Raw genomic sequence first — 27,445 nt, 5'->3', positions numbered from 1 at the left:
ACTCCCAATATCCACCCACCCCCAATACCCCCCACTCCCAATGTCCACCTATTCCCAATACCCACCCACTCCCAATACCCACCCACTCCCAATACCCACCCACTCCCAATGTTCACCCATTTCCAATACCCACATACTCCCAGTACCCACGTGCTCCCAATACCCACATACTCCCAATACCCACATACTCCCAATACCCACCCACTCCCAATACCCACCCACTCCCAATATCCACATACTCCCAATACCCACCCATCCCAATACCCACCCACTCCCATTTCACACCCACTCCCAATATCCATCCACTCCCAATGCCCACCCATTCCCACTACCCACATATTCCCAATACCCACCCACTCCCAATGTCCACCCATTCCCAATACCCACATACTCCCAGTACCCACATGCTCCCAATATCCACCCACTCCCAATACTCACCCGCTCCCTATACTCCCCCACCCCCAATACCCCCCACTCCCAATACCCACATACTCCCAATACCCACATACTCCCAATACCCACATACTCCCAATACCCACATACTCCCAATACCCACATACTCCCAATGCCCACATACTCCCAATGCCCACATACTCCCAATACCCACATACTCCCAATACCCACATACTCCCAATACCCACATACTCCCAATACCCACACACTCTCAATTCCTACCCACACCCGACAGCTGGCCCACATCTGGCTGGCGGCAAACCCCTTCTCTGCCCATGCCCCCACCCAGTCCCTGACCACCCTCCGCTCGTGCCCATCCTCAATCTTACCACTCCCTTCCTTGACCCCACCAAGCCACACAATGCCCACTGGCTCCACCCCTGCCCCCCAACATTTCCCCTCCCCCCTCCCCAGTGGGCGATGATTGGGGTGTGAATGGGGTCGGGGTGTTGGTTTACCCCAGACTAATGCGCCGACGGCCTGGCAACCAGCTGGAGGGGCACATCGGTGATGCCCACGCACCCTCGCTCGATGCTGGATGGCCACCGCTCCCTCATGGATCGCCACCTACTGTCCTACTCCGGTAACGCGACGGACGGAAGGGTGGATGGGTGGGTGGGGGAGTTGGCCTTGGTTTCTCCAGACTTTCTCGCCCACCCTGACTACAACCATCATTCCTCCCCCTCCCTTTATCCCCACCTCTTCAACTCCCAAAGCCCTCCACAGGGATTGGGACACTCACCGTAAACTCGGAGTCCGACATTGCAGGATGTCTCCCTCGTCTGGTTGTTATGACAACGGTAAATCCCCAAGTCGGTCGGCTCCACCTTTTCCCAGTGGTACTGGGCCTCCTTGGAGTCAAGGTCATGCCAGATTGCACTGTTATAGCTTCTCATCTGCCAGGTGACTTCCCGCCCGGAGACATTGCACTGCAGTTGGAAGGAGCTCCCAAGCTCCGCAAGGACGGAAGGCGTGGGAATTGTCAGGGCCCCAACTGGAAGCAAAGACTGGTGGTCAATATCACCCACTGGGCAAATGGCACACACTGACAGTCCCCCCTGTACACGGCTGCGTATTTCAGGAGGCAAACTGAGCGTCTGCATGTTGGCTTCGGTATCATTGGGCCAGGGGCTCGGTTTTGCACGTTTGACTTGGAGCAGAATGGTCATAGAATCATTGAATCCCTACAGCCGTTCGGCCCCACAGCTCCATACCAACCCTCAGAACCCACCGAGACCCATTCCCCTACCTTATTATTCTACATTTACCCCTGGCTCATGCACCTAGCCTACACATCCCTGGGCACTATGGGACAATTTCCCATGGCCAATCCACCCTAGCCTACACATCCTGGACACTACGGGACAATTTAGCATGGCCAATCCACCCTAACCTGTACATCCCTGGACATTATGGGACAATTTAGCATGGCCAATCCACCCTAACCTGCACACCCCGGGGCACTATGGGACAATTTAGCATGGCCAATCCACCCTAACCTGCACACCCCGGGGCACTATGGGACAATTTAGCATGGCCAATCCACCCTAACCTGCACGTCCCTGGACATTATGGGACAATTTAGCACGGCCAATCCACCCTAACCTACACATCTTTCGATCAAACATGAATTCTGTTTCATAAATCCATTGTCCAATCATATCATTGTTTCATATTAAAATAAATTCTTACCGACTGTTGATATCAGTCTAATAAATCTCTTCATCTCTCATCACACACACACACCTGCACATACAGACACAAACATAGACACACACATACTCACATCCAGACACACATACACAGACACACATGACAGGGCATCTCGCGGGAGCCTGTAAAATTCTGACAAGACCGGACCGGGTAAAAGCAGGAAGAATGTTCCCAGTGACTGGGGGAATCCTGTCAATGGGCCGCAGTACAAGAGACTGGCTTGGCCCCTCTGGACTGAGATAGGAAGAAATGTGTTCACCCTGAGAATGGGGAGCCTGTGGAAGTCTCCTCCATAGACAGTAGTTGAAGCCGAAACATTGAATGTTATCAAGACTGAATCAGATATAGTCCTCAGGCTAACGGGATCGAAAGGGAGGGGGAGAAACTGAGGAACAGGGGACTGAGTTGGATGAGCCGCCATAGTAATATTGAATGGTGGAGCAGGTTTGAAGGGCCGAATGGCCTCTCCTGCTCCTATTTTATGTCTATCTATATATCTTATATCTTCCTCTCCTTTCTTACATTTCGGGTTATCCTTCCTGTTTTCAAGGCTAAAGGAACTTTTCCAGTCTCTACAGACTTTCGAAGGATCACCCACGCATCTATTATCTTTATTCCCACGTTCTTCAACACTCTGAGATTTACCTCATCTCATCTCAAGGAATTCATCCAACTTCAATTCATTTAACGTTTGGAATCCTGCTTGTTGGTAGTAATTTCATCATCACATTTTTAGAAGCCTTCACTCACTCAGCCTTACAACTGTGCCTGGTCTTTGGAGAAAGTGAGTTCGATCCTTCTCAGGCATAGCCGGGTACCCAGGGATTGAAACCTGAAAACTGCCTTTCTGACTGGCTTTCAGAATTTTAAGGTGCCCTTTCACAGAAAATAGAGAGAGGGGGCAGTCCTTTGGAACCACCTGGAAACTCAGGCAGGTATCTGTTTTTTCACACTCACCCTCTCTCCCCTCACATGTGCACACACACACACACACACACGCACACACACATACACACGCGCACACACATACACACACACACAGACAGACACACACACACACACACACACGCACACAGACGCAGACACACACACGCAGACACAAGACACACACAGAAACATACACGCACACATACAAACACAGACGCACACACAGACATACACACATGCGCGCACACACACACACACCCACACAGAGACAGCACACACCTGCACATACAGACACACAGAGACACACACACATACAGACAGACACACACACAGACGCGCACACACACATACACACAGAGACAGTACACACCTGCACAAACAGACACACACAGACACAGACACACATACAGACACATACAGACACACACACATATACAGACACAGACACGTACAGACGCACACACACACGCACATACACACATATAGACATGCACACACAGCCATAGACACATATACACAGTCACAGACATTCACAACACAAATACACATAAAGACAGGTACTCATATACACACACATAGACTCACACATACACACTCACACGTGCACACACTCATGCACATACATTTATGCTCACGCACACACATCTGTATGCACCGTGAGTGTTAGAGGTGGAGGGAATGATGCGCAGGGCAGTTCCTGGGGACCCTCACCCCATGGTTCCCCTGCAGGAGAACCAGAAGGAATACGAACAGACGTCGCCCTTCGAGACTCCACCACCATCCAGTGGGATCATGGCTGATCATCCTATACACCTTCCTGTTTCTGCCTTCTTCCCCATATCCTTTCATCTCTTTCACCCTAAACTCTGACCCACCCCGCGTATATCGAACATCACACGTGGAATGTTTAAAACACTTATGCCCCCTCATTTAAGGAAGGATATGCGAGAGATTTCATAGAATCTCCACAGTGTGGAAGCAGCCACGGTGCTGGTCTATGTGTGTGTGTGTGGCCTCAGCACTGACCTTCCGACAGTGCGGCACTCCCTCAGCACTGACCCTCCGACAGTGCGGCACTCCCTCAGCACTGACCCTCCGACAGTGCGGCACTCCCTCAGCACTGACCTTCCGACAGTGCGGCACTCTCTCAGCACTGGCCCTCTGACAGTGCGGCACTCTCTCAGCACTGGCCCTCTGACAGTGCGGCACTCCCTCAGCACTGACCCTCTGACAGCGCGGCACTCCCTCAGCACTGACCCTCCGACAGCGCCCACTCCCTCAGCACTGACCCTCCGACAGAGCCCACTCCCTCAGCACTGACCCTCCGACAGTGCAGCACTCCCTCAGCACTGACCCTCCGACAGTGCCCACTCCCTCAGCACTGAACCTCCGACAGTGCGGCACTCCTTCAGCACTGACCCTCCGACAGAGCGGCACTCCCTCAGCACTGACCCTCCGACAGCGCCCACTCCCTCAGCACTGACCCTCCGATAGTGCGGCACTCCCTCAGCACTGACCCTCCGACAGCGCCCACTCCCTCAGCACTGACCCTCCGACAGTGCAGCACTCCCTCAGCACTGACCCTCCGACAGTGCGGCACTCCCTCAGCACTGACCCTCCGACAGCGCCCACTCCCTCAGCACTGACCCTCCGACAGTGCGGCACTCCCTCAGCACTGACCCTCCAACAGTGCGGCACTCCCTCAGCACTGACCCTCGCACAGTGCGGCACTCCCTCAGTACTGACCCTCCGACAGTGCGGCACTCCCTCAGCACTGACCCTCCGACAGTGCGGCACTCCCTCAGCACTGACCCTCCGACAGCAGGGTTGGTTTGTACTGTGGGACTGACACCTCTGACTTGGGACACTACGCCATCGGTTGAATGTCCACAGTTAGAATATTTCTGACGGAGTTCACACGACTGGACAATGAGTTCAGCTCCATGCTCCATTGTCCCGCTCTGACAAAATTCCTATTTGACCACAGCTGTCATCTGTATCAGCCTGCAAACACATCTCACCTTGACGTCCTGCCCAGCTCCCAGGGGACCCTCTGGATATCGTTGCTTAGTGGTCTAACTTGCTGCTATATCTCAGACAGCGAGGTGTGAAATCTATACGCGTTTTGCTGTTCTTGCCCAGAGGTCACTGTGATGGAGAACGTTTACGGCAATAATATCCCTGCTTTGTGATCTCATGGTGAACACATACAGTGAGGCACACAGTCACACACACAGACATACAAGCATTCAGACACACATTCTGTAATCCACACAGACACACACATACAGGAACATTCAGACACACGTTCTGTAATACACACAGACACACACATACAGTAACATTCAGACACACGTTCTGTAATACACACAGACACACACATACAGTAACGTTCAGATACACGTTCTGTAATACCCACAGACACACACATACAGTAAAATTCGGACACATGTTCTGTAATACACACAGACACACACATACCGTAACATTCAGACACATGTTCTGTAATACACACAGACACACACATACAGTAACATTCAGACACACGTTCTGTAATACACACAGACACACACTTACAGTAACGTTCAGATACACATTCTGTAATACACACAGACACACACATACAGTATCATTCAGACACATGTTCTGTAATACACACCGACACACACATACAGTAACATTCAGACACATGTTCTGTAATAGACACAGATACACACATGTACAGTAACATTCAGACACATGTTCTGTAATACACACAGACACACACATACAGTAACATTCAGACACATGTTCTGTAATAGACACAGATACACACATACAGTAACATTCAGACACATGTTCTGTAATACACACAGACACACACATGTACAGTAACATTCAGACACACGTTCTGTAATACACACAGACACACACATACAGTAACATTCAGACAAATGTTCTGTAATCCACACAGACACACACTTACAGTAACATTCAGATAAACGTTCTGTAATACATACAGACACAGACTTCCAGTAACATTCAGACACACGTTCTGTAATCCACACAGACACACACATACAGCAACATTCAGACACACATTCTGTAGTACACACAGACACACACATACAGTAACATTCAGATACACGTTCTGTAATACACACAGACACACACTTACAGTAACATTCAGATACACGTTCTGTAATACACACAGACACACACATACAGTAACATTCAGACACACGTTGTGTAATCCACACAGACACACACATACAATAACGTTCAGATACACGTTCTGTAATACACACAGACACACACTTGCAGTAACATTCAGATACACGTTCTGTAATACACACAGACACACACATACAGTAACATTCAGACACACGTTGTGTAATACACACAGACACACACATACAGTAACATTCATACACACGTTCTTTAATACACACAGACACACACATACAGTAACACTCAGACACACGTTCTGTAATACACACAGACACACACATTCAGTAACATTCAGATACACGTTCTGTAATACACACAGAGACACGCATACAGTAAAATTCAGACACACATTCTGTAATCCACACAGACTCACACATACAGTAACATTCAGATACACGTTCTGTAATACACACAGACACACACGTACAGTAACATTCAGACACATGTTCTGTAATACACACAGACACACACATGTACAGTAACATTCAGACACATGATCTGTAATCCATACAGACACACACATACAGTAACATTCAGACACACGTTCTGTAATACACACAGACACACACATAAAGTAACATTCAGATACACATTCTGTAATCAACACAGACTCACACATACAGTAACATTCAGACACACGTTCTGTAATACACACAGACACACACATACAGCAACATTCAGATACATTTTCTGTAATCCACACAGACACACACATACAGTAACACTCAGACACACGTTCTGTAAGACACACAGACACACACTTACAGTAACATTCAGACACACGTTCTGTAATACACACAGACACACACATACAGCAACATTCAGATACATTTTCTGTAATCCACACAGACACACACATACAGTAACACTCAGACACACGTTCTGTAAGACACACAGACACACACTTACAGTAACGTTCAGACACATGTTCTGTAATACACACAGACACACACATGTACAGTAACATTCAGACACATGATCTGTAATCCATACAGACACACACATACAGTAACGTTCAGACACACGTTCTGTAATACATACAGACACACACATACAGTAACATTCAGACACACGTTCTGTAATACACACAGACACACACTTACAGTAACGTTCAGACACATGTTCTGTAATACACACAGACACACACATGTACAGTAACATTCAGACACATGATCTGTAATCCATACAGACACACACATACAGTAACATTCAGACACACGTTCTGTAATACACACAGACACACACATACAGTAACATTCAGATACACATTCTGTAATCAACACAGACTCACACATACAGTAACATTCAGATGCACGTTCTGTAATACACACAGACACACACATACAGTAACATTCAGACACATGTTCTGTAATACACACAGACACACACATACAGCAACATTCAGATACATTTTCTGTAATCCACACAGACACACACATACAGTAACACTCAGACACACGTTCTGTAAGACACACAGACACACACTTACAGTAAAGTTCAGACACACGTTCTGTAATACATACAGACACACACATACAGTAACGTTCAGACAAACGTTCTGTAATCCACACAGACTCAAAAAAAAGTAACATTCAGATACACGTTCTGTTTTACACACAGACACACACATACAGTAAGATTCAGACAGACGTTCTGTAATACACACAGACACACACATACAGTAACATTCAGATACACGTTCTGTAATACACACAGACACACACATACAATAACGTTCAGACACACGTTCTGTAATACACACAGACACACACATACAGTAACGTTCAGGTACACGTTCTGTAATACACACAGACACACACATACAGTAACATTCAGACAAATGTTCTGTAATGCACACAGACACACACATACAATAACGTTCAGATACACATTCTGTAATCCACACAGACACACACATACAGTAACATTCAGATACACGTTCTGTAATCCACACAGACACTCACATACAGTAACATTCAGATAAACGTTCTGTAATACATACAGACACAGACTTCCAGTAACATTCAGACACACGTTCTGTAATCCACACAGACACACACATACAGTAAAGTTCAGATACACGTTCTGTAATACACACAGACACACACATACAGTAACATTCAGACACACATTCTGTAATACACACAGACACACACATACAGTAACATTCAGATACACGTTCTGTAATACACACAGACACACACATACAGTAACATTCAGACACACGTTCTGTAATACACACAGCCACACACATACAGTAACATTCAGATACACGTTCTGTAATACTCACAGACACCCACATACAGTAACATTCAGACACACATTATGTAATCCACACAGACACACACATACAGTAACATTCAGACACATGATCTGTAATACACACAGACACACACATACAGTAACATTCAGATACACGTTCTGTAATACACACAGACACACACATACAGTAACACTCAGACAAACGTTCTGTAATCCACACAGACTCACACATACAGTAACATTCAGATACACGTAGTACACACAGACACACACATACAGTAACATTCAGATACACGTTCTGTAATACACACAGACACACATTTACAGTAACGTTCAGATACACTTTCTGTAATACACACAGACACACATACAGTAACATTCAGACACACGTTCTGTAATACACACAGACACACACATACAGTAACATTCAGACACACATTCTGTAATACACACAGACACACACATACAGTAACATTCAGACACATGTTCTGTAATCCACACAGACATACACATACAGTAACGTTCAGATACACGTTCTGTCATACACACAGACACACACATACAGTAACATTCAGACACACGTTCTGTAATACATACAGACACACACGTACAGTAACATTCAGACACATGTTCTGTAATACACACAGACACACACATACAGTAACATTCAGACACACGTTCTGTAATCCACACAGACACACACTTACAGTAACATTCAGATATATATTCTGTAATCTACACAGACACACACATACAGTAACATTCAGATACACGTTCTGTAATACACACAGCCACACGCATACAGTAACATTCAGACACACCTTCTGTAATCCACACAGACACACACATAAAGTAAAGTTCAGACACACGTTCTGTAATACACGCAGTCACACACATACAGCAACACTCAGACACACGTTCTGTAATCCACACAGACACACACATTCAGTAACATTCAGACACACGTTCTGTAATACACACAGCCACACACATACAGTAACATTCAGACACACGTTCTGTAATCCACACAGACATACAAATACAGTAACATTCAGACACATGTTCTGTTATACACACAGACATACACTTACAGTAACGTTCAGATACACGTTCTGTCATACACACAGACACACACATACAGTAACATTCAGACACACGTTCTGTAATACACACAGACACACACATTCAATAAAATTCAGACACACATTCTGTAATACACACAGACACACACGTACAGTAACATTCAGACACATGTTCTGTAATGCACACAGACACACACATACAGTAACATTCAGATACACGTTCTGTAATCCACACAGACACTCACATACAGTTACATTCAGATAAACGTTCTGTAATACATACAGACACAGACTTCCAGTAACATTCAGACACACGTTCTGTAATCCACACAGACACACACATACAGTAAAGTTCAGATACACGTTCTGTAATACACACAGACACACACATACAGTAACATTCAGACACACATTCTGTAATACACACAGACACACACATACAGTAACATTCAGATACACGTTCTGTAATACACACAGACACACACATACAGTAACATTCAGACACACGTTCTGTAATACACACAGACACCCACATACAGTAACATTCAGACACACATTATGTAATCCACACAGACACACATACAGTAACATTCAGACACACGTTCTGTAATACACACAGACACACACATACAGTAACATTCAGATACACGTTCTGTAATACACACAGACACACACATACAGTAACATTCAGACAAACGTTCTGTAATCCACACAGACTCACACATACAGTAACATTCAGATACACGTAATACACACAGACACACACATACAGTAACATTCAGATACACGTTCTGTAATACACACAGACACACACTTACAGTAACGTTCAGATACACGTTCTGTAATACACACAGACACACATACAGTAACATTCAGACACGCGTTCTGTAATACACACAGACACTCACATACAGTAACACTCAGACACGTTCTGTAATACACACAGACACACACATACAGTAACATTCAGATACACGTTCTGTAATACACACAGACACACACATACAGTAACATTCAGACACACATTCTGTAATACACACAGACACACACATACAGTAACATTCAGACACATGTTCTGTAATCCACATAGACATACACATACAGTAACGTTCAGATACACGTTCTGTCATACACACAGTCACACACATACAGTAACATTCAGACACGCGTTCTGTAATACACACAGACACACACGTACAGTAACATTCAGACACATGTTCTGTAATACACACAGACACACACATACAGTAACATTCAGACACACGTTCTGTAATCCACACAGACACACACATAAAGTAAAGTTCAGACACACGTTCTGTAATACACACAGTCACACACATAAAGTAAAGTTCAGACACACGTTCTGTAATACACACAGACACACACATACAGTAACATTCAGACACATGTTCTGTAATCCACACAGACATACACATACAGTAACGTTCAGATACACGTTCTGTCATACACACAGACACACACATACAGTAACATTCAGACACACGTTCTGTAATACACACAGACACACACGTACAGTAACACTCAGACACACGTCCCGTAATACACACAGACACACACATACCGTAACATTCAGACACACGTTCTGTAATACACACAGCCACACACATACAGTAACATTCAGACACACGTTCTGTAATACACACAGACTCACACATACAGTAACATTCAGACACACGTTCTGTAATCCACACAGACACACACATAAAGTAAAGTTCAGACACACGTTCTGTAATACACACAGTCACACACATACAGCAACACTCAGACACACGTTCTGTAATACACACAGCCACACACATACAGTAACATTCAGACACACGTTCTGTAATCCACACAGAGACACGCATACCGTAACATTCGGACACATGTTCTGTTATACACACAGACATACACATACAGTAACGTTCAGATACACGTTCTGTCATACACACAGACTCACACATACAGTAACATTCAGACACACGTTCTGTAATACACACAGACACACACTTACAGTAACGTTCAGACACACGTTCTGTACTACACACAGTCACACACATTCAGTAACATTCAGACACACGTTCTGTAATCCACACAGACGTACACATACAGTAACGTTCAGATACACGTTCTGTCATACACACAGACACACACATTCAATAAAATTCAGACACACGTTCTGTAATACACACAGACACACACGTACAGTAACATTCAGACACATGTTCTGTAATACACACAGACACACACTTGCAGTAACATTCAGATACACGTTCTGTAATACACACAGACACACACATACAGTAACATTCAGATACACGTTCTGTAATCCACACAGACACACACATACAGTAACGTTCAGACACACGTTTTGTAATACACACAGACACACACATACAGTAACATTCAGACACACATTCTGTAATCCACACAGACACACACATACAGTAACGTTCAGGCACACGTTCTGTAATCCACACAGACACACACATGCAGTAACGTTCAGATACACATTCTGTAATACACACAGACACACACATGCAGTAACGTTCAGATACACATTCTGTAATACACACAGACACACACATGCAGTAACGTTCAGACACACGTTCTGTAATCCACACAGACACACACATGCAGTAACGTTCAGACACACATTCTGTAATCCACACAGACACACATGTACAGTAACACACACCAAGATCAAAGAGAAGAAAGACCAGTACAGCACAGGCACAGGCCCTACAGCCCACCCAAACTGTGCTGACACATGATCTCTTTATAAACAAAAAGCCTTTTGCCTGTACCTTTGCTGTCCCTCCTACTTGTTCATGTATCTATCAAGGTGCTCTTCAATATTGCTGCTGTATCCCCTTCACCACCCCATCCAGCAATGCCCTTATTACCCTTTATGCAAAAAAACATGCCTTTCAAATCTCATTCAAACGCCCCCCTTCTCCCTTAACCCTGTGTTCCCGAGTAATTGACATTTCTACCATCAGGAAAGGACTCTGACTAGCCATTCTATCCATCCTCTCATAGTTGTTTAAACTTCTATCAGGACACCCATCAATCTACAACAATCAAGTGAATTTTTTTCCATTGCCTCCTCTCAGCTAGTGCCCCCTTAACCAGACAACGTCTTGGTAAACCATTTCTGTCTCCTCTCCAAAGCCTCCGCATCCTTTTGGTAGCCTGGCAACCAGAACTGTGCACCGTATTCCAAATGTGTCCTCACCAAACCTCCGTACAATTGTATCATGACTTGCCAATTTTTATATTCATTGTCCCAGCCAATGAAGGCAAGCCTTCCAGCCCACCTTATCCCCGCGGACTGTCGCAGCAGGGAACCTGTGGCCCCCGCACACCTAGACCTGCTGAGGATTACCTGGGCTCTGCATTGAATCTTCCAAAATGCATGACCTTGCATTTGTCCCGATTAAATTCCATCTGCCGTTTCTCTGCCCAACTGTCTACATCCTGCTGTCACCTTGCGATCTCCTCTCTATCTGCAGCTCCCTCAATCTTTGCGTCATCCACAAACTTACTAAACATGCCACCTCCACTCTACTCCAGCTCATTTCTATATATTATAACTAACAGAGGTCCCAACACTGATCCCTGCGGAACACCACACATCACAGGTCTCCAGTTGGAAAAATAATTCTCCGTCCTCTATGACTCAGCCAGTTCCATCCTCAACCTATCAGTTCGGCCTGTTATATCAACTTGTTAATGGCCTTGCTAAAGTCCATGTGCACAACATCTCCCACCCTGCCCTTATCAGTTATCGTTGTCACTTCCTCAATAAACTTAAGATTGTGAGACACAATATTTCCCCACACAACGTCAGGCTGCCTATTGTTAATAAGTGTATATTTCCCAAATGTAAGTAAATCCTACCCCTGATAAACCTCTCCAATAATTTCCCTACTACTGACGTAAGGCTCACCGGGATGTGATTTCCTGAATTATCCCTGTTGCCCTTCCTATATAAACCAACAAAGCTGGCCACACTCCAATCCTGTGAGCTCTCTTCTGTCACTAAACAGGGATACAAGGATGTGGTCTGAGATCCCAGTCAGTTCTTCACCCGGCCCCCTTAGCGTGCTGAGATCGATCCCATCAGGTCCTGAGGACTTGTCTACCTTAATGCATTTCAAAACACACAACACCTCGTCCTTTGTCACACCGACATGCCCCAGGATATCAGCGAACCCATCCCGAGACTCACCATCCACTGCAGCCTTCTTTGGGAATGCTGATTTATTACGAACCTCACTCACTTCCCCTGGCTCAGTACATAAATTCCCCTCCCGATTCTTTTCCTAGCCACCCTCTTGCTCCTGACATATGGACAAAAGATTTTGGGATTTTCCTTAATCCCTGTGTGTCTGGGACATTTCAAAGTCCCTTTGAGCCCTCCGAATTCCTTGTTTGAGTTCTTTTCCTGCTATCTTTGTGTACTTCAAGGGTTTTGTCTGTCTTCAGTTTCCTAAACCTTACACATAGAACATAGAACATAGAAGGATACAGCGCAGTACAGGCCCTTCGGCCCTCGATGTTGCGCCGACCGAATCCTACCTAACCTATACTAGCCCAATAACTTCCAAATGCCTATCCAATGCCCGCTTAAATGACCATAAAGAAGGAGAGTTCACCACTGATACGGGCAGGGCATTCCATGAACTCACAACCCGCTGTGTGAAGAATCTACCCCTAACATCTGTCCTATACCTACCACCCCTTAATTTAAAGCTATGTCCCCTAGTAACACCTGACTCCATTAGCGGTAAAAGGTTCTTAGTATCTACCCTATCTAAACCCCTAATCATCTTATACACTTCTATCAGATCTCCCCTAAACCTTCTCTTCTCCAATGAGAACAGCCCCAAGTGCCTCAGCCTTTCCTCATAAGATTTCCTTTTTCTTTTAGATTCTGTAACACAGCCAGACACACAGACTGTAACACACATAACACAGACAGGCACACGCACCTTAATACATATAAACAGTAACACAGCCAGATACATACTGTAATGCTTACAGACACACACAAACAGTTACACACATAACACAGACAGACACACCTACAATAACACACATAACACAGACAAACAGACACACCTTACTGCACATAGACTGTAACACAGTCAGACACACATACAATAACACACATAACACAGACAGACACACATACAGTAACACACAGACAGATGCACATATTAAAATGGGGGGGCTCAGTGGTTAACATCGCTGCCTCACTGTGCCAGGGACCCAGATTTGAATCCAGCCTCAGACGACTGGATTCTCCCAGCGTGCGTGCGTGTGGGTTTCCTCTGGGTGCACTGGTTTCATCCCACAGTGCTGCGGTGTGCAGGTCAGGAGGATTGGCCGTGCCCGATTTCCCCATGGTGTCAGACATGCAGGGATGAGGGGGTGGGTCTGGGTGGGATGCTGTTCAGGAGGGTCAGTGCAGACTGGGTCAAATGGCCTCTCTCTGCACTGTGGGGATTCTATGAAAACATAAATGTGCACAGAGTCAAATAAATAACAGCAAATTCACAGAAGACATCGGTTCCGTGGGTAATGTCGACCTCACTGACAAGTCTGTGCGTCTCTTTGTGTATGCGTGTTATAAAGAACAAACATTTTTAGGTTTTCTGTATCTTTCATGGCAGAAAGCAAAGGGGAAAGAACTACATTTTATTGAGAAAACAAGGATTATTGAACAATGCCTGCACTATTTAAAATCAAGTTATAGATACTCATTGTAAGCACTGTTTACACAGCTGCTTCTTCAAGCAGTGGAGAAGGTTAATTTGCAGACAAGCTAGAACTTGGGTCTCTGAATGAACAGAGCTTTGGTTTGCAACAGGTAGCTGATTGGTCTGTGGGCTTGTGGCCAGTTATCAATGAAAATGTCCTCCTGCCAGCCATCAGTTGTATAACTGGTGCCCCGTAGCCTTTGGGGGAAAATGCTTTGGCAGATACCATTGAGTCTTTGAAAGGGAAAGAGCTGCTTTAACTCTGCAATTAAAAAAAACAACTCCGGCCTGCAGTTCACTGATTTAGGTCCCCGATTCCAGTTGCCGTGAGCTGTAGTTTTTAGTTGATGTGTCAAAGAGCTTTACAAGTTGTGAGCCAGTCACCCTCTCCCTCCAAGTGAACGGATTTGGTGATGGAAGATTGAGATCAGGAAAAGGTTCAGCTTCATCAAAGGAAAGTCAGAAGCTTCCCTGTGGGTCTTACGGCTAAAGGGATCAAAGGCTAGAAACAAGAGGAGACTCAACCCGATGATCAGCCATGATCGTGCAGAGGGGCGGAACAGGCTCAAAGGGCTGAATGGCCTACTCCAGCGGCTGTTCGATTTGCTCTTACTGCAGTGGAACGTAAGCATAGTGACAACAGGAACTGCATTCAGACTCTTTACCTCAGCCCATACATCAGTGTGTACATCTGTGTGTGTGTGTGTGTGTGTGTCTGTGTGAGTGTGTGTATATCTGTGTGTCTGTGTGAGTGTGTGTGTATCTGTGTGCATGTTTGTGTCTGTGTGTGTGTGAGTGTGTGTATATCTGTGCGAGTGTGTGTATATCTGTGTGTGTGAGTGTGTGTCTGTGCAAGTGTGTGTATATCTGTGTGTCTGTGTGTGTGTCTGTGCGAGTGTGTGTATATCTGTGTGTGTGTGTGTGTGTGTCTGTGCGAGTGTGTGTATATCTGTGTGTCTGTGTGTTAGTGTGTGTGTCTGTGCGAGTGTGTATATCTGTGTGTATATCTCTGTGTGTCTGTGCAAGTGTGTGTATATTTTTGTGTCTGTGTGAGTGTGTGTGTCTGTGCGAGTGTGTGTATATCTGTGTGTCTGTGTGTTTGAGTGTGTGTCTGTGCGAGTGTATGTATATCTGTGTGTGTGTGTGTGTGTGAGTGTATGTGTGTGAGTGTGTGTGAGTGTGTGGGTGTGTCTGTGTGTGTAAGTGTGTGTGTGAGTGTGTGTATGTATATCTGTGTGTGTGAGTGTATGTGTGTGAGTGTGTGTGTGAGTGTGTGTGGGTGGGTGTGTGTGTGTGTCTATCTGTATGTGTGTGAGTGCGTGTGTCTGTATGTGTGTGTGTTTGTTGTGAGTGTGTGTGAGTGTGTGTGTGAGTGTGTGAGTGTGTGTGTGAGTGTGTGTGTGCGTGAGTGTGTGAGTGTGTGAGTGTGTCTGTGTGTGTCTGTGTGTCTGTGTGTGAGTGTGTGCATGCGTGTGTGTGTGTCTGAGTGTGTGTATATCTCTGTGTGTGAATGTGCGTGTGTGAGTGTGTGTGTGTATATCTGTGTGTGTGTGTGCGTGTGTCTATGTGTGAGTGTGTGCATGCCTGTGCGAGTGTGTGTATATGTGTGTTTGTATATCTGTATGTGTGTCTGTGTGTGTGAATGTGTGTGTGAGTGTGTGTGTCTATCTGTGTGTGTGTTTGTTGTGAGTGTGTGTGAGTGTGTGTGTGAGTGTGTGAGTGCGTGTGTGAGTGTGTCTTTGAGAGTGTGTGTGTGTCTATCTGTGTGTGTGTGCGTGTGTGTGTGTTTGTTGTGAGTGTGTGTTAGTGTGTGTGAGTGTGTGTGGGTGTGTGTGCATGCCTGTGTGTGGGAGTGTGTGAGTGTGTGTGTCTGTGTGTGCGTGTCTGTGTGTGAGTGTGTGCATGCAGGTGTGTGTGTGTGTGTTTGAGTGTGTGTATATAACTCTGTGTGTGAATGGGTGTGTGAGTGTGTGTGTGTATATCTGTGTGTGTGTGCGTGTGTGTGTATATCTGTGTGTGAGTGTGTGTATGTTTATGTGTGAGTGTGTGTGAGTGTGTGTGAGTGTGTGTGAGTGTGTGTGTGTCTATCTGTGTGTGTGAGTGCGTGTGTATGTGTGTTTGTTCTGTGTGTGTGAGTGTGTGTGTGTGAGCGTGTGTGTGGGTGTGTGTGTGAGAGTGTGTGTGTGTCTATCTGTGTGTATGAGTGCGTGTGTCTGTGTGTGTTTGTTGTGAGTGTGTGTTAGTGTGTGTGTGTGTGAGTGTGTGTTAGTGTGTGTGTGCCTGTGCGTGGGAGTGTGTGAGTGTGTGTGTGTGTCTGTGTGTGAGTGTGTGCATGCGGGTGTGTGTGTGTGTGTCTGAGTGTGTGTGTATAACTGTGTGTGTGAATGTGTGTGTGAGTGTGTGTGTATATCTGTGTGTGTGTGTGTGTGTGCGTGCCTGTGCGAGTGTGTGTATCTCTGTGTGTGTATATCCGTGTGTGTGTCTGTGTGTGTGAGTGTGTGTGTGTATGTGTATATCTGTGTGTGTGAATGTGCGTGCGTGAGTGTGTGTGGGTGTGTGTGTGTGAGGGTGTGTGTATGTGTATGTCTGTGTTTCGTGTCTGTGTGTTTGAGTGTGTGCGTCTGTGAGTCTGTGGGTGTCTGTGTGTTTGGTCTGTGTGTTGGTGTGTGTGTGTGTCTGTGTGTGTGTGTGTCTGTGTGAGTGTGTGTATACCTGTGTGTGTGTGTGTCTGTGTGAGTGTGTGTGTATCTGTGAGTGTGTTTGTGTCTGTGTGTGTATATCTGTGTGTGTGAGTGCGTGTCTGTGCAAGTGTGTGTATATCGGTGTGTCTGTGTGTGTGTCTGTGCAAGTGTGTGTATATCGGGATGTGTCTGTGTGTGTATGTGCCTGTGCGAGTGTGTGTATATCGGTGTGTGTCTGTGCGAGTGTGTGTATATTTGTGTGTCTGTGTGTGTGTGTCTGTGTGTGTGTCTGTGCGAGAGTGTGTGTCTGTGCGAATGTGTATTTCTGTGTGTATATCTGTGTGTATATCGGTGTGTGTCTGTGCGGGTTTGTGCATATCTGTGTGTCTGTGTGTGTGTTAGTGTGTGTATCTGTGTGAATGTATGTGTGTGTGTGTGAGTGTGTGGGTGTGTCTGTGTGTAAGTGCGTGTGTGAGTGTGTGTATGTATATCTGTGTGTGTGAATGTATGTGTGTGAGTGTGTGTGTGTGAGTGTGTGTGTGTGTGTCTGTGTGGCTGTGTGTGTGTGAGTGTGTGTGTGAGTGTGTGTGGGTGCCTGTGTGTGGGAGTGTGTGAGTGTGTGTGTCCGTGTGTGAGTGTGTGCATGCGGGTGTGTGTGTGTGTGTGTGTGTGTATAACTGTGTGTGTGAATGTGTGTGTGTGTGTGTGTGTGTATATCTGTGTGTGTGTGTGTGTGTGTGCGTGCCTGTGCGAGTGTGTGTATCTCTGTGTGTGTATATCTGTGTGTGTGTGTCTGTGTGTGTGAATGTGAATGTGAGTGTGTGTGTGTATATCTGTGTGTGTGAGTGCGCGTGTGTGAGTGTGTGTGGGTGTGTGTGTGTGAGTGTGTGTGTATGTGTATGTCTGTGTTTCGTGTCTGTGTGTTTGAGTGTGTGCATCTGTGAGTCTGTGGGTGTCTGTGTGTTTGGTCTGTGTGTTGGTGTGTGTGTGTGTCTGTGTGAGTGTGTGTATACCTGTGCGTGTGTCTGTGTGAGTGTGTGTGTATCTGTGAGTGTGTTTGTGTCTGTGTGTGTATATCTGTGTGTGTGAGTGCGTGTCTGTGCAAGTGTGTGTATATCGGTGTGTCTGTGTGTGTGTCTGTGCAAGTGTGTGTATATCTGTGTGTATATCTCTGTGTGTCTGTGCGAGTGTGTGTATATTTGTGTGTTTGTGTGTCTGTGTGTGTGTGAGTGCATGTCTGTGCGAGAGTGTGTGTCTGTGCGAGTGTGTGTATATTTGTGTGTCTGTGTGTGTGAGTGTATGTGTCTGTGCGAGAGTGTGTGTCTGTCCGAGTGTGTATATCTGTGTGTATATCTGTGTGTGTCTGTGCGGGTTTGTGCATATCTGTGTGTCTGTGTATGTGTTAGTGTGTGTATCTGTGTGAATGTATGTGTGTTTGTGTGAGTGTGAGTGTGTGGGTGTGTCTGTGTGTGTGTCTCTGTGTGTGTAGGTGCATGTGTGAATGTGTGTATGTATGTCTGTGTGTGTGTGAATGTATGTGTGTGAGTGTATGTGTGAGTGTGTGTGTTTGTGTGTGAGTGTGTGTGTGAGTGTGTGTGTGTCTGTGTGTGTATGAGTGTGTGTGTGAGTGTGTGAGTGTGTGTGAGTGTTTGTGTGTCTATCTGTGTGTGTGAGTGTCTGTGTGTGTGTTTATTGTGAGTGTGTGTGAGTGTGTGTGTGAGTGTGTGTGTGTGAGTGTGTATGTGGGTGTGTGTGTGTGTGTGTGTCTATCTGTGTGTGTGTGAGTGCGTGTGTCTGTGTGTGTGTTTGTTGTGTGTGTGTTAGTGTGTGTGTGTGTATGTGTATGAGTGTGTGAGTGTGTGTGTGAGTGTGTGTGGGTGTGTGCCTGTGTGTGGGAGTGTGTGAGTGTATGTGTCTGTGTGTGTGTGTCAGTGTGTGAGTGTGTACATGCGGGTGTGTGTGTGTATATCTATGTGTGTGAATGTGTGTGTGTGAGTGTGTGTGTGCGTGTGTCTGTGTGTGAGTGTGTGCATGCAGATGTGTGTGTGTGTGTGCCTGTGCGAGTGTGTGTATATCTGCGTGTGTATATCTGTGTGTGTGTCTGTGTGTGTGAAAGTGTGTGTGTGAGTGTGTGTGTATGTGTGTATATCTGTGTGTGTGAGTATGCGTGTGTGAGTGAGTGTGTGTGGGTGTGTGTGTGTGAGTGTGTGCGTGTGTATCTGTGTGTGAGTGTGTGTGTGTGGGTAAGTGTGTCTGTGTGTGTATGAGTGTGTGTGTGAGTGTGTGTATGTTTATGTGTGAGTGTGTGTGTGTGTATATATCTGTGTGTGTGAGTGTGTGTGTGTATGTGTGTGTGTTTGTTGTGTGTGTGTTAGTGTGTGTGTGTGTGTATGTGTATGAGTGTGTGAGTGTGTGTGGGTGTGTGCCTGTGTGTGGGAGTGTGTGAGTGTATGTGTCTGTGTGTGTGTGTCAGTGTGTGAGTGTGTACATGCGGGTGTGTGTGTGTGTATATCTATGTGTGTGAATGTGTGTGTGTGAGTGTGTGTGCGCGTGTGTCTGTGTGTGAGTGTGTGCATGCGGATGTGTGTGTGTGTGCCTGTGCGAGTGTGTGTATATCTGCGTGTGTATATCTGTGTGTGTGTCTGTGTGTGTGAAAGTGTGTGTGTGAGTGTGTGTGTATGTGTGTATATCTGTGTGTGTGAGTATGCGTGTGTGAGTGAGTGTGTGTGGGTGTGTGTGTGTGTGAGTGTGTGCGTGTGTATCTGTGTGTGAGTGTGTGTGTGTGGGTAAGTGTGTCTGTGTGTGTATGAGTGTGTGTGTGAGTGTGTGTATGTTTATGTGTGAGTGTGTGTGTGTGTGTATATATCTGTGTGTGTGAGTGTGTGTGTGTATGTGTATGTCTGTCATTTGTGTCTGTGTGTTTGAGTGTGTGAGTCTGTGAGTCTGTGGGTGTCTGTGTGTGTGTCTGTGTGAGTGTGTGTATACCTGTGTGTGCGTGTCTGTGTGTGTGTTTGTGTGTGTGTGTGTGTGTGTGTGCATATCTGTGTGTGTGAGTGCGTGTCTGTGCAAGTGTGTGTATATTGGTGTGTCTGTGTGTGTGTCTGTGCGAGCGTGTGTATATCAGGGTGTGTCTGTGTGTGTTAGTGTGTGTGTCTGTGCGAGTGTGTGTATATCTGTGTGTATATCTCTGTGTGTCTGTGCGAGTGTGTGTATATTTGTGTGTCTGTGTGTGTGTGAGTGTGTGTGTCTGTGCGAGAGTGTGTGTCTATGCGAGTGTGTATATCTGTGTGTATATCTGTGTGTGTCTGTGCGAGTTTGTGCATATCTGTGTGTCTGTGTGTGTTAGTGTGTGTATCTGTGTGAATGTATGTGTGTGAGTGTGTGTGTGTTAGCGTGTGTGTGTGTGTATGAGTGTGTGTGTGAGTGTGTGTGTTTGTGTGTGAGTGTGTGTGTGTGCGTGCGTGTGGGTGTGTGTGTGTGGGTGTGTGTGCCTATATGTGGGAGTGTGTGTGTGTCTGTGTGTCCGTGTGTGAGTGTGTGCATGCGGGGGGGTGTATGTGTGTGAGTGTGTGTGTCTGTGTGTGTAAGTGTGTGGGTGAGTGTGTGTACGTGTATATCTTTGTGTGTGTGAGTGTATGTGTGTGTGTGAGTGTGTGTGTCTGTGTGTGTATGAGTGTGCGTGTGAGTGTGTGTGTGTTTGTGTGTGAGTGTGTGCGTGTGAGTGTGCGTGTGTGTGAGTGTGTGTGTGTGTGCATGTGTGTGTCTGTGTTTTGTGTCTATGTATTTGAGTGTGGGTGTGTCCGTGTGTGAGTGTGTGCATGCGGGGGTGTGTATGTGTGTGAGTGTGTGTGTGTGTGTGTGTGTGTATACCTGTGTGTGTGTCTGTGTGTGTAAGTGTGTGGGTGAGTGTGTGTACGTGTATATCTTTGTGTGTGTGAGTGTATGTGTGTGTGTGAGTGTGTGTGTGTCTGTGTGTGTATGAGTGTGCGTGTGAGTGTGTGTGTGTTTGTGTGTGTGTTTGTGTGTGAGTGTGTGTGTGTGTGTGTGCATGTGTATGTCTGTGTTTTGTGTCTATGTGTTTGAGTGTCTGCGTCTGTGAGTCTGTGGGTGTCTATGTGTGTCTGTGTGAGTGTGTGTATATATCTGTGTGCGTGATTGTGTCTGTGTGTATGAGTTTGTGTATATCTGTGCGAGTGTGTATATCTGTGTGTGTGTCAAGCAAGTGTGTGTATATCTGTGTGCCTGTGCGAGTGTGTGTATATCTGTGTGTGTGTGAGTGTGTGTGTCTGTGCGAGTGTGTATATATTTGTGTGTCTGTGTGTGTGAGTGTGTGTGCTGCTGTACATTTGTGGCTATTTGCATGATGTCTGTATGTCTCACCATATGTGTGTGCCTCTGTGCTTTACAATCTATATGTCTGTGTGTGTCTTATTGTATGTACATTATGATACGTGTGTTTGAGTGTATGACTGTGCATCATGGTAAGTGCAAGTGTGTGTGTTTTACTGTCTGTAAGTGTCTCTGTGTGGTACAGTGTGTGCACAGGGCGGAGAGCTCTGGGGCAGGTGCCTCTTTGGAGACAGGATGTGCACATGCAGGAGGAGTAAAGGTCTGTCAGTCCCTTGGGTTTTAAACAGTCTGAACCCTTTATAAATAAGCTGAGGTCTTTGTCAAGGGCTTTATATCCAAACAAGTTGTGACTTCTTGCTTCCTTTCTCATCTGCCCATCTGTGTCTGTGTGCGTGGTGTGTGTGTGTGTGCGAGTGTGTGTGTGAGAGTGTGTGTGTGTCTGTCTGTGTGTGTCTGTCTGTGTATGTGTCTGTCTGTGTGTGTGTTTGTGTCTGTGTGTGCGTGTGTGTGTGTCTTTCCATCTGTGTCAGTCTGTGTGCGTCAGTCTGTATGCATGTATATGCGTGTGTTTGTGTGTGTGCGTGTGTGTCTTTGTATGTGTGTGTCTGTCTGTGTGTGTGTGTGTCTGTGTGTGAGTGTCTGTCCATCTGTGTGTGTGTGTGCGTTTGTGTGTGTCAGTCTGTGTGCGTGCGTCAGTCTGTGTGCGTGTGTATGCGTGTGTTTGTGTGTGTGCGTGTGTGTCTTTGTATGTGTGTGTCTGTCTGTGTGTGTGTGTCTGTGTGTGAGTGTCTGTCCATCTGTGCGTGTGTTTGTCTGTGCGTGTGTGCGTGTGTGTGTCTTTGTGTGTGTGTGTGTCTGTCTGTGTGTGTGTCTGTGGGTGTGTCTGTCTGTGTGTCTGTGTGTGTCTGTCTGTGTGTCTGTGTGTGTGTCTGTGCGCATGCTCACGTTTCTCCGCACTAGTCGATATGCGGGTGTGAATTTATCGATGTGTGTGTTTACTGTGCATTGGTCTCTCTAGTTGTGAATCAGAACATGGGAATCAGGCCAAATGGCTTATTGTGCGTCCAACTGTGAATGAATGCAAATACATCTGCCTTTCTATATATATATGCACATATTTCTTTGTCAGCAGATGTATGATTCTGTGGGAATGTGTCTGTGTGTTTATGTGGGTGCATTTCCATATATTACCCTGGCAGTTTGTGTACATACATGTACCTGTGAGCCTCTGTCCACAGTGATCAATAAGGCAGTGTGGGTGTCTTTCAGAATGTGTCTGGGTACTGAGGGGGCGCCACACTGTCGAAGGGTCAGTGCTGAGGGAGTGCCGCACTGTCGGAGGGTCAGTGCTGAGGGAGTGCCGCACTGTCGAAGGGTCAGTGCTGAGGGAGTGCCGCACTGTCGGAGGGTCAGTGCTGAGGGAGTGCTGCACTGTCAGAGGGTCAGTGCTGAGGGAGTGCCGCACTGTCGGAGAGTCAGTGCTGAGGGAGCGCCGCACTGTCGGAGGGTCAGTGCTGAGGGAGTGCTGCACTGTCGGAGGGTCAGTGCTGAGGGAGTGGGCACTGTCGGAGGGTCAGTGCTGAGGGAATATTGTTTCGCTTTAACCCACCAGCGATTCCCCTCTGAAATGCCCTGACTGACTCTGTGATGACCATACCTCCCTACAGTGCGTTCCAGACCCTAACCACTCACTATGTAAGGAAAGATACATGGGAACACCATTGCGTGCGAGATTCACCCCCACACCCCAACTCCCCACCCCACCCCACCCCACGCCACTCACCATCCTGACTTGGAATCCCGATCATCATTCCCTCACGTTGTTCTGACATCGCTATAAATCTCTTCCCTCTCATCTTGCTCGTTTTAACAACTTTCACCTTATCTGCTCTCTCCTCCTACCTCATGAGTTTGGAACCTTCCATTGGATCGCCTCTCAGCCTTCTTCGGTTCAAAGTGTTAGATCCAATCTTCGTCAATCTATCCTCATAACTGAAGTTCTACATCCCTGGAAACACTCTTGTAATGCCTCCAATTCGTTCAGCTCCTTCCTGCGGTATGGTGCCCTGAATTGTCATATCGCAGCAGATCTCCAATCTGTTCTCATAACATTGTCACCTCCCATCACTGAATCCTCCCATCGTCAACATCCTGGGGGTTACCATTGACCAGAAACACAACTGGACCCACCACATAAACACAGTGGCTCCAAGAGCAGGTCAGAGGCTGGGAATCCTGCAGCGAGTGACTCCCCTCCTGACCCCCCAAAGCCTTTCCCACCATCTACAAGCCACAAGACAGGAGGGTGAGGGAATACTCCTCACTTACCTTGGATGGGGGCAGCTCCATCAACACTCAAGAAGCTCGATACCATCCAGAGACAAAGCAGCCCCTGCTTGATTGGCCTCACACCCACAAATATTCCCCCCCTTCCCCGACTGACGCTCAGTGTGTGCACTGCAGGAAGACATCAAGGAACCTTGGGCAGCAACTCCCAAACACAAGAGCACTTCCATCTGGAAAGACAAGGGGCAGCAGATACATGGGAACACCCCTTGCCCGGCAAAAGGTCCCCTCTGAGCCCCTCACCATCCTGACTCGGAAATCTATGGAGTCCCTTCAGTGTCGCTGGGTCAAAATCCCGGAATTCCTTCCCTCAGAGGCATTGCAGAAGCTGTCCGCCACCTTCCCTTGGGAAAACCAGGGATGGGCAATGAGCGCTGGACCCAGCCAACGACACCCCCGCCCCGTGAAGGAACATTAAAAAAAAATCTGAAGATTCTCTTCCCCAGAACCTTCCCTGTCAGTGTCAGTAGAAGAAGTGAAACGTCCCACAGCCAGAACTGGAAGGTGCCTCCTCAGTGCCAGGGCAAAGAACCATCTCTCAGTTCCAGTCACAGACTCTGATTGACCTTGTAGCAGCCAGCTACATTTCCTGTGTCGTCTCAGTGACAACACTTTCAAGGGGCGTTTTGACTCGCGATGGGTGGGGGGGGACATGCGTGCGCAAAGTGCTCGCTAACTGCCAATCGTCATTGCAAGCCAATGTCCACAAAGTAGCTGAAGGGAAGCGCTGTTGACTGATGGAGTGCCACGAGAATCCTCAGGCTGGAAGTGCTCTGTTCCGGAGAGTGGGACCGGTCCAGGTTTCACATTCTCCTCACTCTCGGAGTGAATACATTTCTCCTGCGATCCCAATGGGATTACAGTGAGGTTTTATTGTCACGTGTACTCAAGAGGACAGAATTCAAGAGTACAGTGAACAGTGCACACAGTCACCACTCTATGAGTTAAAAAACAAAGAAGAAATTACAAAAAGAGAAATAAAAGAGACAGAGCCAACGCCATTGAGCCTCTATGGGGCACCTGTCCAAAGATATGCAGGTTAGGGTGGATTGGCCATGCTAAATTGTCCCATAGTGCCCAGGGATGTGCAGGTTAGGTGGGGTTAGCCATGGGAAATGCAGGGTTACAGGGAGAATGTAACTGTTTGGTCTAGAAGGGATGTTTTTCAGACGGTAGGTGTGGACTCAATGGGCTGAATGGCCTGTTTACACACCATAGAAATTGTAAGAGATTCATGTTGACAGTCCCCACTCCGAGTCTTCCTGACGAGTAGAAATATTTTCTCAACATCAGTCCTTTCAACCTCTTTCACAATTTGAAGCCCTCAGCTCCTCCTGGTCACTGCATTCCTTTCTCTTTCTCAGAGAAAAGCAGTCACAGTATGTTCAATATAACTGACGGAGAGTGCTGCACCGTTCTGCTGGTGCATTTTTCAATCTCTCCTGCTGCACGGCCACTTAGTCTTCTGTTTTCATCGTAGAGTTGAGTACGGTGCTCCAGGTGTGGTCTAATTGTCGGAAACAGATACCAGAACTGTACAAACTGCGCTGAGTGTGGTCAAACCAAGGAATATCGAGACCAGCTCAGTACACAGTGCTGTCAGTGAGCTCAAACCAAGATATATACAGTGACTGGGTCAGTACACGGTGCTCCACGTAAGCTCTAACTGTGGTATATAGAGACCAGATCAATACACAGTACTCCATGTAAGCTCTAACTGTGGTATATAGAGACCAGACCAACACACAGTGCTCCAAGTGACCTCTAACTGAGGTATATAGAGACCAGACCAACATACAGTGCTCCAAGTGACCTCTAACTGAGGTATATAGAGACCAAACCAATACAAAAGTGCTTTTCCAGCAACACATTTTCAGCTCTGATCTCCAGCATCTGCAGACCTCACTTTCTCCTCTATATAGAGACCAGATCAACACACAGTGCTCCAAGTGACCTCTAACTGTGTTATATAGAGATCAGACCAACACATAGTACTCCAAAGGAGCTCTAACTGTGGTAGATAGAGACCAGACCAATACACAGTGCTCTGAGTGTGTTCTAAACGCGATATATAAAGACCAGATCAGTAGGCAGTGCTGCGAATTTGATCTATGAAAGTATGAGTCCAAGTGAAAGGTGACTCTCCCTACAAGATTTGTTCAGACTGAGGATTTCTGACCCTGGAGCTCTGAGTTGTCTCCTCTGCACATGAGGTTGAGTCAGGAGCAGGGTGAGGGCATGGCACAGGCACACACGATGGCCAGGTCTCGCCCAGAGCACGGGAACGGCAGCGGGGATACCCCCAGCCCACCCAGCGACACCACCCTCCTCTCACACTCACCGGGCTCGACTCTCGCCATCACCAACAGTGCCAAGGCACAGGCGGCACGGCTTGCCATCGCTGGTCGGTCCCAGACGACGATGGTCTGACCTGCTGGGCGCTCAGTGCCGAACGTGCGAGAGAGGGAGAGTGTTCCGCCCCGTGGAGGGGAGGGGAGGGGAGTGGGCCTACAGGGCCGGATGTTTATCGCTCACGGCCTGCTGGCCACAGCAGATGTTTCACAGGTTCCTCTTTCCCCCCCCCGGTCGGTGAAGCAGATCAAAGCTGACAGAATCTCCCCTGGGAGAGAGCACATGCCACCCAAACCCCTCA

General features: G+C 46.7%; 1 protein-coding gene across 1 annotated transcript in view; it reads right to left on the bottom strand.

The window, feature by feature from the left end:
• Positions 1 to 27,235, bottom strand: part of cd79a (CD79a molecule, immunoglobulin-associated alpha) — a 43,642-nt gene extending 16,407 nt beyond the window's left edge. Inside the window, exons 1-2 of the mRNA XM_060852678.1 lie at positions 27,134 to 27,235; positions 1,196 to 1,447 (exon numbers count right to left, since the gene is read on the bottom strand). Coding sequence (XP_060708661.1) covers positions 1,196 to 1,447; positions 27,134 to 27,191 — 310 coding nt within the window. The 5' untranslated portion in view covers positions 27,192 to 27,235. The remainder of the gene's footprint in view (positions 1 to 1,195; positions 1,448 to 27,133) is intronic.
• Positions 27,236 to 27,445: the final 210 nt, after the last annotated feature.

Source organism: Hemiscyllium ocellatum, chromosome 38 (genome assembly GCF_020745735.1).
Source record: "Hemiscyllium ocellatum isolate sHemOce1 chromosome 38, sHemOce1.pat.X.cur, whole genome shotgun sequence".
Classification (NCBI taxonomy): domain Eukaryota; kingdom Metazoa; phylum Chordata; class Chondrichthyes; order Orectolobiformes; family Hemiscylliidae; genus Hemiscyllium; species Hemiscyllium ocellatum.
This window is presented reverse-complemented; position numbering and strand designations above follow the sequence as displayed.